This window comes from Erythrolamprus reginae, chromosome Z (genome assembly GCF_031021105.1).
Source record: "Erythrolamprus reginae isolate rEryReg1 chromosome Z, rEryReg1.hap1, whole genome shotgun sequence".
Classification (NCBI taxonomy): domain Eukaryota; kingdom Metazoa; phylum Chordata; class Lepidosauria; order Squamata; family Dipsadidae; genus Erythrolamprus; species Erythrolamprus reginae.
In genome coordinates this window covers 66563322-66580082 of record NC_091963.1, presented here as the reverse complement: position 1 = coordinate 66580082, position 16761 = coordinate 66563322, and the positions used below count along the sequence as shown (strand labels likewise).

The following is a 16761-nucleotide window of genomic DNA, read 5'->3' as shown; positions in this document are numbered from 1 at the left end:
CTTTGTCTCTCTTGCTTTCTCTCTCTCTCTTGTTCTCTCTTTCTCTCTCCTCCTTTCTTCTCTCTCTGTCTTCCTCTCCTTCTCTCTCTCTTCCTCTCCTTCTCTCTCTCTTTCTTTCTCTCACACTCTCTTTCTCTCTCCCCTCCTTTCTTCTCTCTCTTTCTCTTTCTCTCTTGTACACCATGCCAGCAACAGAGAGAGAAAGAGAGACGAGAGTGCAGAGAGAGAGCGGAGGCTGGCTTGCTGGTCTGCAGCCCCCTGGATGAGCGACCCCGTATGGCCCTAGCACCGGATTCCGCCATCGCCTCCACCCCTGTCAGGCTTTCCAGCTAAGAGGCAGCAGCCACACCCACCCCTTCACCCTCCCCGGCATCCTCGGCGCCCACGCCCAGCCCCACACCACCTCCACCTCCCGGTAGCGCGCCCAACCTCTACCTGCAAGAACGGGTGGCGGGGTGCCGTTAAGGGCCGCATTTGAAGGCTGCCACAGCGCCGTTGTTGTTGTTGTCACAGCGCAAAGCCACGCAGTCCTGGATCGCTTGCTTCTCCGGCCAGCAAAGCCAGCTGCCCAGGAAAGCAGCGTGTTTGAAAAGTGCATATTTAAAAAGCACGCTTTTCAAATGCGCTGCTTTCCTGGGCAGCCAGCTTTCCTGGCCAGTGCAGGGCACTGCTCACCTTAGCGATCTTAGGCAAGAAGAAGTGAGCAATCCGGGACTGCGTGGCTTTGTGCCACTTCAAACATTTCTGTGCGGGGGGTTCCTTGGGTTAGGGGAAAAAAGGGAGGGAGCAGGTGTGGAAGTGCTGACTCCGCGGATCGGTGTAACATGTCCTGCGGCCCGGTACTGGTCTGTGGCCCAGCAGTTGGGGACCCCTGCTTTATGTCATATAAATATCTCAATTTTGTTTTTTTCTTGTTTTTAATCATTCGTAAAAATCATTCCAAGTTTTGTAATATCCGGAGTCTTCTTTATTATTTATTTTGAGCATCATCCTGTCTGCTTCGGCACAGTCCATGATTTTCCTTACTAACATAGAATCATCTGGTAGATCTTTCTGTTTCCAGAATTATGCAATTGAAATTCTGGCCACTGTCAAAATATGTAACGTTAAATAGTATTGGGTTTTTTCATATTCTGATCTATAATGCCTAATAAAAATACTTCAGTTTTTTTGTTAATTTGAATTTTAGTCAGTTCCTCTATCCAATTTTGTATTATATTCCAGAATTTCTTGATTTGTGGGCAGGTCCACCATATGTGAAAGTAAGTCCCTGCTTTCTCATTACATCTCCAGCAATTTGATTTAAATAAGGGGTACATTTGCACCAGCCGTACTGGTGGGAGATGCCACCTATAATACATTTTATATATATATTCTTTGTAGGTGACCAATTTGGTGAATTTATAATTTTTATTCCAGATTATGTCCCATTTATCTGAATTAATATCATATTCAAAGTTTTTGTGCCAGCTTTGGATATTCCCTTTTAAGTTATAACTCTGTATTTTGTATTTTAACAGAAAGTTGTATATTCTAGAAATCATTTTTTTGTCTTGACCTAATATTACCAAATCCAACTCTGATTTCCTTTTTAATTTTCCTCTTTTTCTTTTATCTTCTTCATATCTTGCTTCTATTTGCATTAGTGGCCACCAATCGATTTTAATTCCTTCGCTGTCTAATTGTGTATTTGTTTTTAATTCTCCTCTTTCATTTGGCAAATCATAATAGATAATTAATTTTTTAGTATCAATCATATTGGGGTGCATCATAGCCTCCATTGGTGAGAACCACCCAGGAGTTTGTAAATAATGATGATTTTTAATTTTTGTCCATATCTCATTTATGACATTTCTAACTTTATGTCTCTTAAAATAAGTATACTGTATATTTTATCTTTTCCATCCATAATAAATGCATGCCAGCCCAGATGTAGGTCATGTCCCTCAAGCAGAAGAAGTATTTTATTTTTTTAAATAATCCATTCCTTGAGCCAAACTATTATTCCCGCTTGGTGGTAGAGTTGACAATCGGGGAGTCCAAAGCCCCCTTGCCTCCTATTATTCTGCCCATACAAAATTTGTCAACATTTTATTCAATTTTTCAAAATATTTCTTATTTAAATTAGTTGGGATTATTTGAAAGAGATACAATAATTGTGGGAGGATTACCATTTTAATTGCTTAGATTCTACCTATCATTGAAATAGGCAGTTTATTCCATTTTTTAAGTTTCTCCTCTATTTTTTCAAGTAGTTGTGGATAGTTGTGGCTTTTGCAGTTATATTTACACCTAAATACTTAATTATTTTTCTATATGGAGTCCAAGTTTTCCTTCCAATATTTGATTTTCCTTATATGTTAAATTTTTAAAAATTATTTTAGTCTTTTACTTATTCATCTTTAAAGCTGCTACTTTACTGAACTTGCTAATCTCTTCTAAAAGTTTCCATCTGGTTTCTAAAGGTTCTTCTATATTAAATACTAAATCATCAGCAAATGCTAATAATTTATACTCTTGATTTTTAATTTTAAGACCTTTTATATCTTTATTAGCTCATACTTGAATCAAAAGAATCGCGAAAATAAATATTAAAGGAGATAAAGTGCATCCCTGTCTAACTCCTTTCTCAATATTTATATTTTTGTAATATCTCCATTAATTATAATTTTAGCCACTTGTTCTGTATATAAAGTTTGTATAGTTCTATTAAATTTTTCTCCAAATTTCATTTTTATTATTTGTTATTAAAAAAAGTTCCAATTCAAGCTATCAAAGGCCTTCACAGAATCAAGAAATATTAGTGCTTTGGATTTTTCCATATGTATTTCATATAACATTCAATAACAATCAATAACATTCTCGTATTGTTTCTGATATTTCTGTTCAGTAAAAAAACCATTCTGATCAGGATGAATTATTTCACTAATTACATTTTTCAACCATTCCACAATAATTGTGGCAAATATTTTATAATCACTATTAAGTCATGAAATAAGCCTATACAGTATTGTTTAATGATACGTTTTTTTCTTTTTATCTTTCAGGATTAGAGTAATTAATCCTTTCCCCCATGATTTCGGCTTCTTCCTTTTAGATATAACTTCGTTAAAAGTCACTAATAATAGACTTTTAATAGATTCCTGCATATTTTTATAAAACTCAGCCAGGATCCCATCTGGGCCAGGGGTTTTGTTATTTTTCTGCTTTTGTATTGCTCTTTCCAATTCAGATAATGTAATATCCTCTTCCATTCTGTTTCTATATGTTTCTGATATTTCTGGTATCTTTGCTTGGTCTAAATAAGCCTGTATATCACAATTTTCAATTATATCTTTTTTATACAGTTCCTGGAAGTACTCCATAATTTATTGCTTTTTCTTTTCCATTTCAAATTTTCTATTTCCTAATTTATCTTTGAGTTACTGTATATATTTTCTTTCTTTTTCTTTTTTTAGTTTATATGCAAGCCATCTTTTTGTTTTTCTTAACAGTATATCTTATTGTTAATCCTCTTGTATATGCTTTTGTTGTATCCCAAATATTCTGGATAGTGGTATCATTATTCCAGTTAACTGATAGAAAAAAGTCTAATTCTTTTTCAATCCATTGTTTATATTCTGTTTCTTGTTTTATTTTAGAGTTCATTGTCCATCTATTTCTTTTTTTGGCTCTCCTTTAATTGTTATTGTTACAGTGTTATGGTCAGCCCATATATTAGGTTCGATTTCCACATTTATAATATCCTTTTCTAAATCAATATCTGCCCATATCATATCTAATCTGGACCATGATTTATATGGATTGGAAAAGTATGTATACTATCTTTTAGTTTATATTCATTTACCATGTCTAAAAATTCTATTGGTAATATTTTTCTATTGTTTAATTTCCCTATCCCTTTATAGTCTTTTTAAATATCCAATATAGAATTAAAATCTCCTATGATACAGATGTTTTCCTTTTCTAATTTTATGATTTGTTCATATAATTTTTTGAAAAAAAATTATGTTCTAAATTTGGTGCCTAGATTATGATTAAGATTATTATTTTTATTTATTGTAATCTAAATAATTAAAATTATTCCTTCTTTGTCTGCATAGATTTGTTGGGGTTTTAACCAATTTTAATATATGTTGCTATTCCTCTTTTCTTTCCTGTTGCTAGAGATGTAAAGAGTTTGCCTAATTTTGGTTTTTCCAAATATTTTACATCTTTTTGTCTAATGTGGTCTTCCTGCATACAAATGATATCAACCTTTTGCTTGTTTAGTTTATTAAAGACTTGGCCTATTTTTTGTGTGTATTGAGCCGATTTATGTTTACTAAAAATAGTTTTACTGTATTTTGCATATTGAGATCTCCCTCTTATTTTACTCTTCTAGTACTTCTTGGTTCTCGCAGTGTTCCTGTTCTATCTTCTTTTTGTACTATCTGTCCTTCCTATATTTCTTCTTCTGTTTCTTTCTCTTCTAAACTTTGTGACCCTGATCGTGTGGTACCCTCTAAAAATTCTTCAATAAATCTGTTTGTTCGGTTGTTTCAATAGTTATTATTTCCCCTTTCCATGTAATGATTAGCCCCTCCAGGACCAACCATCAAAATTGAATTTCATGTCTGATATGTTTTCTGTCAAGTAATGGAGGTCTGTTAGTACAGGGTACATGTGTTTTAGGGTTTGCCACTTTAAACTTGTACTATCACTGTAAAAGTGTACTGTCACTTTAACTGTTAAATATTCTAGGCTGGTATGTCATTAGAGGGCGCCAGTACTCCACCCCTCAAATGAGGCTGTGACGCACATTTCTGCTCAGTCATTCGCTTACTTTGCCGGAGAGGGAGGAGTTGTGTTTATGCTTTGTGCGTATCTTCTTGTATAAGCTTTGTGCTTATTATCTATTCTATATTGTATTTTGCTTTGTGCTTCTAATCTTGTAATTGCTCAGTGCTTATTATCCTGTTTTTGCTTCGTGCTTATTCTGGATTGTTTCTATATTTTGTTTATATGTAAATAATACTTATTTAACTAACTCTTGTCTTGGCTTTATCACACATCCATGCTCTGTTAAAATTCTCTGCTCGGTGATGTCGAAGGTTTCATAGCCTAGCTATACCGAGACATGCCAACATTGGTTATGGGCCCAGTGGCAGAGAATTGTGGTTTGTTAATGTGTGGTTTCTTTTAGCCAGCATTGTATCACAGTTGTTGCTGTAAGTATTGTTGGAGAAGAAACAAGAAGAGAAAAATGGCAATGTTTCAGTCCTCTAATAATTTCTCCATTGCTAAGATGGATGGAAGCAACTACAGCATATGGGCTGAAAGATGCACTATGATGTTGCAATGTGAGGGACTGTGGGATATTGTTGCTGAACCCGCCAATTTGGATGGCTTGGATCCTGAGGTTGAGGAGGATGCCAAGAAGGTAAAGGACTTTAACCGGGACAATTTAAAAGCTCACAATTTAATTGGACTTACGCTTGTAGACCAGCAATTAGCTCACATTCGTGTTGAGAGCTCAGCTGCCAAGTGTTGGGACATTTTGCAATGGAGATATGTGCAGGACAGTGTCAGAGCACATCTACAATTGTCCAAAGATGAACTTATTGTACCTGAGGTTCCAGGGCATTTGATGGAAGAAGAGAATCTTTGGAGAGCCGTTTGCAGTTCAAAGAAGAAAAGCCTCAGCAAAAGACTTTTGTGGCTAAAAACATTTCTGTTAGGACTTGCTATATTTGTAAACGAAAAGGCCATATCACAAAGTTTTTGTTTATATGCAAATAATACTTATTTAACTAAGTCTGTGTCTTGGCTTTATCACACATCCAAGCTCTGTTAAAATTCTCTGCTCAGTGATGTTGAAGGTTTCATAGCCTAGCTATACCGAGACATGCCAACAAGGTCCCTCCTCTTTTCACGAATTCTTCTCAGGACTTGCTTCAGTATTATTATCTCCTTCCCCTTATATGTTATTGTTGTTGCTCTTGTGTTTTTATATATTTTATACATTTCAGAGGTTTTTTTCGTAAATCGAACATGGACCTACCTAGGTAATTGATGTCTCTTTACATAGTTGGTTTGTACTCTATAAACCTCATCAATGTCTCTATTCAATTCCTCTTCATCTATTGTCAGCCCACCAGATAGCAGTTCAAGTACTGTTGCAAAAATATTTTCTCCTTTAACTTCTTGCATATTTTGCAATCTTAAATAAAAGGAGGCTTTCTCAAGTTTCAGATGGGCGACAGCTGATTGAAATTCTTTATTGGTCGTTTTAAGATTCTCTTCTGTTTGATTTAACCTGATTTTTGTGTCATCTGTTCTTTCTTCTAGATTTTTAATATCAGTCTTGTGTTTAACCACTGTCTCTTGTATTCCCTGTATTTTAGCATTCAATATTGCAAAATTTGCTTGTACTTCTTCAAACTTTTGTCTAGTTTCTTGGTGGTTTTGTAGTATTACTTCTTGGGTTTTGCTCATAGATTCTTCTTGCCTGACCATAAATTCTTGGATTTTATCTAAAGCACTTTGTATTGTCTGCATGGTAGGTGCATCTGATATGTTGGGGTCTATAACAGTAGTAGGTTTTTGTACTGCTGGTGATGAGATCATCAAGGCTGGTTTCTTAGTTGTCTTTGCTATGGTTGAGGATGTTGCCATATTCTTATTCCTCCTAATTCTTAGGTAATTATGTTAATAGATTATTTAACTAAGACTTTTATCTAAGAAAAAAGAAAAGGAGAGCTAGGCCCAAAAAATAGGACTAGACACTAACCTAGTTTATCAAAAATAATAGTAATATAGTAATATAAAGAGACAATTCTTCAAATAGTCAAAATAGTCAAAATATTTAGAGCCACAATTACTTCAATAGTAATAACAATATCAATTCTATAATGAATGTTATGTTAACACTATTAACACTATCTTATCACTATCTTAATAATTCATCAATGATTAATTCAATTATATAGTTAATATCAACTTTAACTACAGAGAAGGGGAATAGAAAAAGGCAATAAAGAAAAGAGAAGAGAAAAAGAGCAATATAATAGTAGTTTCTTATTTTTCTATATCTCTATATCTCATTAACTTATATATCTACTTTTATAGTCAGTATTGTGTTATTATCCAGTATCAATAATCCATAAGCATTCCAAATTTCAAATTTCAATTCATTCAAATATATTCTAAAAGAAAAGAAAACAATCTAATATATAGTCAGATCAGAATTCAGTTGCAGATTGTATATATTAAATATATATTAAATTCAGTTGCATATTACATATCACATATATAGTCTTATAATCTTCAGCAGAAGTTAATAGTTCAATAGTCTATTGCAGATATTTTAAACAGATTCAGTCAAGCATTGGATATTCACTTTTAATCTTACGTGCACACTCAGTTTTTAATCTTTTCTTCCTGAGTGAGGTCCGTCTTTCCACTTCTGTCTATGCTTCAAGTAGGGGAGGAGGGGCGAACCAATTTAAGCCAGGCTCTACCTCTGAACCTCCTCAACCCTTCTCCTCTCGCTGTTCATAAGTTTAATGTAAATGTAAGGTTTCCTACAACAGATTAAGCCAGGATCTACCTCTGAACCTCAACCCTTCTCCTCTCACTGTTCGTTAGTTTAAGTAAATTTAAGGTTTCCTACAACAGATTAAATCCTCAAATGGTTTGAGTCTCCTCCATTGATTTCAATCTTCTCCAGGCTCCAACAGCTTAGTTCTCCTCCAGCTGTTTAAATCTTTCCCAAAAGTTTTATAATCACATACAGCACAAACAGCACAACATAGTAGCGAAAGACCTTTTTATAACGCCTCCAGCTCTGACAGCTCTCCTGCCAGCCACTCGCTCTCTCAATCTCTCGATCTTATCTCCGTTTCTATCTCCAACCTCGTCTACTTCATCCCCCTCATCTTGCACCGTCACGTCAGATTTCACCGCGTCTCTCACTTGATCTTGCCACTCTCTCACTTTAAGTCATCACTTTTTCACAATCGGAGCTTCTCTGTCCTTTAAATTAGTTCTTTTCTAAGGGTACATGAAGGGAAAGGTTTTCTGTCTGGATCACTGCTCTCTCGCCATTTACCTCTCCTTCTTCCTGGTGTTTAATGGGCCTCCATGTCTCTGGGCAAGCTTGATCCGTTAGCCTCTTTTCTGATTGGTCAGGAGTTAATGCACCCACATTCGTGGGGGCTTGCACCTCCACCCACGATGTGTGGCTGAACCCCTCTCCATTGCACCCCTCTACAAGGTCAGTAATGCATTGTTGATGCAACCAAAATTGGAAAAACTCATGCCTGGAAGTAGCGGTTCACTTCGCAGCCATGTTTTGGCACAGCACCCCCCAGAAGCCTCTCGGCTGCCCATTTCCACAACTCAAGGTGTCTACATAACCAGGGTGGTGGAGAGGGGGTGCCTTTGGGAAATGCAGACCACTTATGGCATTTCCAGTTCTGGGTCATGGGGGTGAGCCCTCCCACATGCTTGAGGCCTGGCTTACAGGGCTCGGCATAGGCTAAAGATAGCCTTGTACTACCCAGGCAAGGGGTTACACCCATTTAGTTGCCCAAGTATGTTATACATAGGAACGTCCACCCATTTAGTGACCTCTGCGAGTCTCTATGCTTTTTATTTAATAAAGTGATCCTTAATACCCAGATTTCGTGTCCATGTGTTATTCCGCATCCGACGCAATTCCTCCTCCAGTGATGCTAGCTCAGGAATGGGAGATGCAGACCACAAGTCTTAAACTTGCCCAGTTTGAAGACCCTTGCATCCCTAACCCCTAACCCAGGGATCTTCAAACTTGACAGCTGTAAAACTAGTGGACTTCAACACCCAGAATTCCTCCTCCAGTTATGCTAGATGTGGTAGTTAGAAGGCAAAACACACGTGTTTTTGCAAAAAAAAGGACCGGGTTTTGCTCCTCCCTCTCCCCTTTTTTTTTTCAAAAACAGAGCATGCAGAGGGTTTGGGAAGCTGGCAGAGTGCTCCTAGGGGGTGGGGGAAGGGAAAAATGCCCCACTTTTGCAAACAAAATGGCCCATATTTCATCTATTTTTATGCAAAAATGGGGATCTTTTTGCCTTCCCTCACCCCTTAGTAATGCTCGGCAGGCTTGCCAAACCCTCCACACACCCCATTTTTGTGAAAAACAGGTCCAATTTTTTCAAAAATGAAACGCAGGGGCAGTGCTTTGGGAGGCTAAAAATGGCTGTATTCAGTATATAAGACAAACTGACATTTCCACCCTCTTTTGGGGGCAAAAAGTTGCGTTCCATACTACAAAAAATATGGGATACATGCAATCACAGATCGAGAGAGAGAGAGAGAGAGAGAGACAGACAGACAGACAGACAGACAGAACACAAAAAATATGCAAGTTTCCACATTTAATTTCAGGCATTTTAAATTCAGTTTTAATACAGTTTTAATATAATTGATGTGATGCTTTAATTTGTAAGCATGAAGTTTCTGTGTCATTTTTCTAATTTTCTGACTTCATTGTTTCAGTTTACGTGCTGAGTTTGCAATCTCTGATTCTCCAATCAATCAGCTGCATGGCAGCGCAAACACAAATGAAGCTACAAAGGAATTAAAATTCTTCTTTCCTGTAGAAAATACTATGGCTCTCATTAAACCTTCTGCTTTTGAAGAGAAAGGTAAGGTTAATATTATGAGGTATCCATACTTTTCTCTTTATGTACTTATTTTAATTGCCTGTAAAATAAGTTATACCATTATAAAATTATTTCATCCCATTTGCATATACAGTATTAATAAATCTTCTCCTCACACACTAGTACACATAAACATATTCACCTCCCTCGACTTAGTAGCAACAGTAAAAAAATGAAGAGAACAGACAGACAAAGTTAGGGGAAAAGGTAGCTATTCTGTGAACAGAGGGGAAAAATAAAATGGGAGAAAAGTGGATGTTTAAAAGACAAAGGAAAGAGGCAATTGGACAGAGTTTTTAAAGATACTGAAGCCTTGCTTATACATTACCTGTAATTCTCGATTTATTATATGTCACTCATTCATTCATTCATATTTCTTTTTTTAAAAAGAAATATTTATTAATTATTAACACCAAAAAGAAAACAAGGCAAATACAGAACAAAGACAAAAAAAGAAAGAAAACAAAAACCCCCCAAAAAAACAAACATAAATTTGCCAATCTACATGTTGGCATTGCTACTACAGATTTCAAACTATTATTTTCTATATTCATTTACATGAGTCTTGGCCGTGTTAATTTCACACTTATATACAGTATTTTATATTAAAGGAATAATAAAGAATAACAAGATTGCTTAAAAATGACATATTTGACTGTAATGTAAATGTTTAAAATTTAATTATTATTTTTTTGGTCAACCCAATTATACCATCTATTCCAGGTCTGGTAGAATTCTGTGTTGTCTTCTTGTAGAATTTCCATTATCATTTTGTTCATTTCTGCAATTTCATAGATTTTATTTATTATATTCAAGGTTGATGGGATATTACTTATTTTCCAGGTTTGCACAAATGTGATTCTGGCCGCAGTAATTATGTGTATTATTACGTATCTGTCCTCTTTTGACATTTTTTGCCTAATAATTCTGAGCATGTATAACTGGTTTTAGTAGGAATTGTAAATCAGTTATTTGTTCTAAGAGACTTTTGATTTTAGTCCAAAACTTTTTGGCCATTGGGCAAGTCCACCATGTATGGTAGTAAGTTCCAATTTTCTTTTGGCATTTCCAGCATTTTGATTATATATTTGGGTATATTTTAGAAACACGAGCAGCTGGCAAATGCCATCTGTAAAACATTTTATAAATATTTTCTTTATATGTAGATTATATTGTCAATTTATAATTAGTAGTCCATATTTTTCCCAATCATCAAGATTAATAGTATAGCTGAAAGTTTGTGCCCATACTATCATGGGCCCCTTAACCTGAACTTCTATCATTTCTGAGTTGAGAAATTGTTTATAAAACTTTGAGATTAATTTTTCTTCTGGGCCAAATAGTATTTTATCTAGTTGATTTTTCGGTTGAAATCCTATTTTCTTATCTTCATTGTATTTTGACTTTATTTGTAAATAATGGATCCAATCAATGTCAATCCCTTTTTCTCCTAATCCCTATATTGTATGCAATTGGATATTGTCATTTAATAATTGTTCATATGTTAGTATCTTATTTATTTGGATAGATTATTGCTTCGGTTGGTGATATCCAATTTGGTAATTGAATGTAATATCGCCCTTTAATTTTTGACCATATTTCAATTAATTTTTTTCTTATATAATGCTGTTTTAAAAAATTATATGATTTAATTTTTGTGCCAAACAAGTAAGAGTGCCATCCAAATTCCAAATTAAAGCACTCATTCATTCATATTTCTATGCCACCCAACTCCCTAGGAATTCAGGGTGGCTCACAACAAAAATGAACATGAATCAGTATAAAAATGTTTCAATTTAAAATAATTGTAGCCATGGACCAACCTCACTAGTCATCCCCCTGAGGTCAATGGCCCCAGGCCTGTGGGAAAAGCCAGGTCTTTATAGCTTTCTGTAAGGCCAATAAGGTGGGGGTAATGCTGACAGGACACAAAGAAGATCAACCCTGTAGGATCTTGGTGGCTGGGAGGTATGTGGTAGAATTTACTGACCATTTCAAATTGAAACAGACTGCCCCAAAGTTAGTTAGTTTGTAAGTCCCTCCCCCTGTGTCCATATGATTGCATTTGGCAACCAATCCACAATTATATCCATTTACAGTGTCCCATAGTTAAAAAAAACCCCATTGAGTAAAATGTGTTTGCTTAACAACTGCAGTTTTCACTAAACAATTGTGGCATTCACTATATAACCTAACCCAAATCATCTTCACTGTAGACCGTGTAGAAAAAGCAATCCGTGACCTCAAACCTTCCCTATCTGCTGGACCAGGCGGTCTCTGTGCATACTTCCTAAGGAAACTTTCTTCTGCTCTTGCTGAACCCCTAAGCATTATCTTCCAAAAATCCTTCAGGACCAGCATGCTCCCCAAGCTGTGGTCAAAAGCAGTAGTCATCCCCATTTTCAAAAAAGGAGACCCTTCATGAGTGGACAACTACAGACCAATATCTCTCTGTTGCGTCCCTTGTAAAATCATGGAATCAATTATAAATCGATCAATCACCCTCTACTTAGAATCTAATAACCTACTCTCAAACAAACAATTTGGATTCAGAAAGAAATTATCCTGCAACCTACAACTACTTCACTGCAAAAACATTTGGACTACCCACCTCGACCAAGGAAAATCCATTGATGCAATTTATATAGACTTTTGCAAAGCTTTCGACTCAGTGGTCCACAACAAACTACTCCTAAAACTCAAATCCTATGGCATCTCAGGTCTCCTCCACAACTGGATTACTGCATTCCTGTCAAACAGGCAACAAATTGTCAAAATTGGTAGCGCCATCTCCACCCCCACCCCTGTCATAAGTGCCGTTCCCCAGGGAAGCGTTCTAGGACCTACTCTCTTCATTCTCTACATAAGTGACCTCTGTGACCATATCAAAAGCAACTGTGTTCTTTTTGCCGACGATGGGAAACTTTTCATCACCACTGACAACACACTCACTCTCCAAAAAGACCTGGACTTTGTCTCAGACTGGTCTAACACCTGGCAACTTCAAATATCAACCAAATGCTCTACCCTCCACATTGGCAAAAAGAATCCAAACCACACATACGAACTGAATAAACAAACTCTCACTGCTAACCCACACTCAGTAAAAGACCTTGGAATACTAATATCGAATGACCTAAGTGCTAAAGGCCACTGCAACAATATCGCCAAAAATGCTTCTACAGTTGTTAACCTGATCCTACGCAGCTTCTGCTCAGGCAATCTCACACTACTCACAAGAGCCTACAAAACTTTTGCCAGACCCATCCTAGACTATTGCTCATCTGTCTGGAACCCATACCACATCTCAGACATCAACATCCTTGAAAATGTCCAAAGATATTTCACCAGAAGAGCCCTTCACTCCTCCGCTCGAAACAGAATATCCTACAAAAATAGACTAACAATCCTAGGCCTAGAAAGCCTAGAACTACAGCGCCTAAAACACGATTTGAGTATTGCCCACAAGATCATATGCTGCAACGTCCTACCGGTCAATGACTACTTCAGCTTCAACCGCAACAACACAAGAGCATGCAACAGATTCAAAGTTAATACGAACTGCTCCAAACTTGACTGTAAAAAATATGATTTCAACAATCGAGTTATCAAAGCGTGGAACTCATTACCGGACTCAATTGTGTCAACCCCTAACACCCAACATTTCTCCCTTAGACTCTCCACGATTGACCTCTCCAGGTTCCTAAGAGGCCAGTAAGGGGCGTACATAAGTGCACTGGTGTGTCTTTCATCCCCTGTCCATTTGTCTTTCCTTTCTTTCACCTATCATATATATTCTCTTCCTTTCATATATCCTCTCCTCTAAGTTCACTTTTACCCTTATATATATTACCACGTCTATTTTTCTTCCTATGTATTTGTGTATTGGACAAATGAATAAATAAAAATAAATAAATAATCGCAGCACTCACTGAGCAATCACAGCAAAAAAAAAAATAAAATTGTGTGAGGTCACATGGTAACTCTTTGATCTGGACAATTTATGATTAATTTCAGGCTTATTTGCAGTTGTAAGTTGTAAACTAACTGTATAGCGTTAACCTTAACTATACAAGCAACCGATCCCATGCAAAAATCTCCAAGCAGAGTTCTTAAAAGTTCAAGATGGTAGTTTCATATTAAACTACTCGGAGAGGGGTGGCATACAAATCTAATAAATTATTATTATTATTATTATTATTATTATTATTATTATTATTATTATTATTATTATTATTATTATTTTAATTGCACCATTCTGATTGCCACACAAACCCTCAAACCTTATTTTCAGTTGCCAGGTTTGTAATTTTCATCTTCTGACAATTATTTTGTAACGTATACTTTTCTTATTCATAAATGTAAACGATCTCAATTCACAGATATCATTTGGAAATAACACTTTCAGGTAAACAGAAATTCTGTAACTAGCAGGAAAATAAAGCTTCTTGTCAGCTTTTATACATTAGAACACATTTCATAATTCATTGCTATACTATACAATACTATACTATACTTTTAAAATTGAAATGGTATAATGTTGATGTCTCCCTCTTCTTCTAGATAAAATTATAAATGAAGTAAAAGATGCTGGATTTCTAATCTCAGAATTGAGACCAGCACATATAAATCCAGAAATAGCAGCACAATTTTATCAAGATCATGAGGATAAGCCATATTATAATCAACTAGTGGATTATATGTCAAAGTAAGTGCCTGAATGTTTTTTTTAAAAAAAACAAGAATAAAATTGGTCTGACTTTGAATTTGTCAGACAATTTTTTTGCCAGTCTCATATTAAGATATCAAAGAAACAGTTTGTTTCTTTTGCATCATTTTAAGAGAATAACAGAGTTGGAAGGGACCTTGGAAGTGTTCTAGTTCAACCCTCCTGTTTAAGCAAAAAACTATATGTCAGGGGTGTCAAACTTGCATTGTCATCGTGTTGTCACGTGACATATCAGGACTGCCCCCACTTTGTTGAACTGGGCATGGTCATGGCCAGTGCATGATGCATCCAGCTCATGGGCCACTAGCCATGTTCTATGCCATTTCTATGCCATTTCAGACAAATGGTTGTCTATTTCTTCTTAAAATCCTGCTGTGATGAAGATTCACAACTTCTGAGGGCAAGTTTTTTTCACTGATTAATTATTCTAACTGTCAGGAAATTTGCCCTTATTTCTAGGTTGCTTCTCTCCTTAATTAGTTTCCACCCATTGCTTTTTGTTCTGTCTTCAGGATGAAAGTCTATTAAGCAACAACATATTAGTTTGTCCACTATGGAAATAGAATTCTTGAGTTTATCATTGATGTGTACAGAATTGGTGAATTATAAACAATTGTTAAAAGATATTGGGATTTCTGTACAGGAGCCATTTATCTTATATGAAGACAACCAATCTGTGATAAGTATGGCTAATAGTTTAGCAGTAAAAACAAGATCAAAGCATACTGATCTCAGGTATCTCAATGTTAAACAATGTGTACATTCAATATGATCAAATTGGAATATTTTTCAAGTGAAACTAATATTATAGATAAATTTGAAAGGTGCTGTTAAGCATAAAGAATGTTGCAAAAACTATAACCTGAAAATGTAGAGTTATATATTGACCAGCCGAAGGGGTCAAAACTGTACATAACAGTTGGGTTTGGCAATAAATAAATAAGCTAACAATGAATATTTGTATGTATTGAAACACTATGGTTTTAAGAACTAGTAAAAACCATAGCCAAACACTATGGTTTTAAGAGTTTGTTTGGGAATTGCCATAAGAGGAAGTCAGAAGCATGATTATTTCTCCTTGTTTTTTTTCTGCTCATTTGTGCTGTTTCATTGTGATTGCTGTAGTAAGAACTGTGTGTTCGATGATAGTTTATGTAAGCTGTACAAGTAAAATTTTAATATTGTTAATATATTTAGAGTTATTGACTGATTTGACTATGTATGACTGGACTGTTTAACTTGACTATGATATTTGCTAAAATAAATACTATTGTAAACTTTTTAATGTACAGTGGTACCTCAAGATATGAACCCCTCGTCTTACGAACAACTCGTGATATGAACCCGGGGTTCAGAAAAATTTTGCCTCTTCTTACGAACTTTTTTCGAGTTACGAACCGGCGTTCGGAGACTGCTGGGAAGCTGCGCGACTGTTTTAAAAGGTGACAGCCGGGCGGCGGGGATTCCCAGAAGCCTCCCGAACGCCGGTTCGTAACTCGAACAAAGTTCGTAAGAAGAGGCAAAATTTTTCTGAACCCCGGGTTCGGTTCGGGAGGTTGCTGGGAAGCCCCCCAGCCCGGCTGTCACCTTTTAAAACAGCCGCGCCGCTTCCCAGCTGTCTCCCGAAGCTGAACGCAGAAGTTTGGCTTTGGCGTTCGGCTTCAGGAGACAGCTGGGAAGCGGCGCGGCTGTTTTAAAAGGTCGCAGCTGGCCTGGGGGGCTTCCCAGCACCCCCCCGAACCCGAGTTCGGGGTTCGGGGGGGTGCTGGGAAGCCCCCCAGGCCGGCTGCGACCTTTTAAAACAGCCGCGCCGCTTCCCAGGTGTCTCCCGAAGCCGAACGCGGAAGTTCGGCTTTGGCGTTCGGCTTCAGGAGACAGCTGGGAAGCGGCGCGGCTGTTTTAAAAGGTCGCAGCCGGCCTGGGGGGCTTCCCAGCACCCCCCGAACCCCGAACCCTGTCACCTTTTAAAACAGCTGCGCGGCTTCCCAGCAGTCGCCGAAAGCCGTTTTTTTGCGGGGGGGTTTTGGTTGCACGGATTAATTAACTTTACATTGTTTCCTATGGGAAACAATGTTTCGTCTTACGAACCTTTCGTCATACGAACCTCCTCCTTGCACCAATTAAGTTCGTATCATGAGGTATTACTGTATCTGGTTTGTATGACTGAACTATTATTCATACCTACTGACTGCCTGCTGGATATCTGCTAGAATTCCAAATTTCCTTTGCATATGTGGATTCTTGATAATTCAGGGGTCGCTCTGCATATTCCTTAACAATTACGTCGAGGAGCCACAATGCAACCCATGCAGCTCTTTTACCTCTCTGCTGCAGTTCCCTGTTGCC

The 16761-nt window shown here is 36.8% G+C and overlaps 1 protein-coding gene across 1 annotated transcript in view; it reads left to right on the top strand.

Moving 5' to 3' along the window:
- The window catches only part of NME8 (NME/NM23 family member 8), a 245123-nt gene that overhangs the window by 212041 nt on the left and 16321 nt on the right, over positions 1–16761 (top strand). The window contains exons 17-18 of the mRNA XM_070728254.1: positions 9520–9668; positions 14250–14394. Of these exons, the coding sequence (XP_070584355.1) occupies positions 9520–9668; positions 14250–14394 (294 nt within the window). The remainder of the gene's footprint in view (positions 1–9519; positions 9669–14249; positions 14395–16761) is intronic.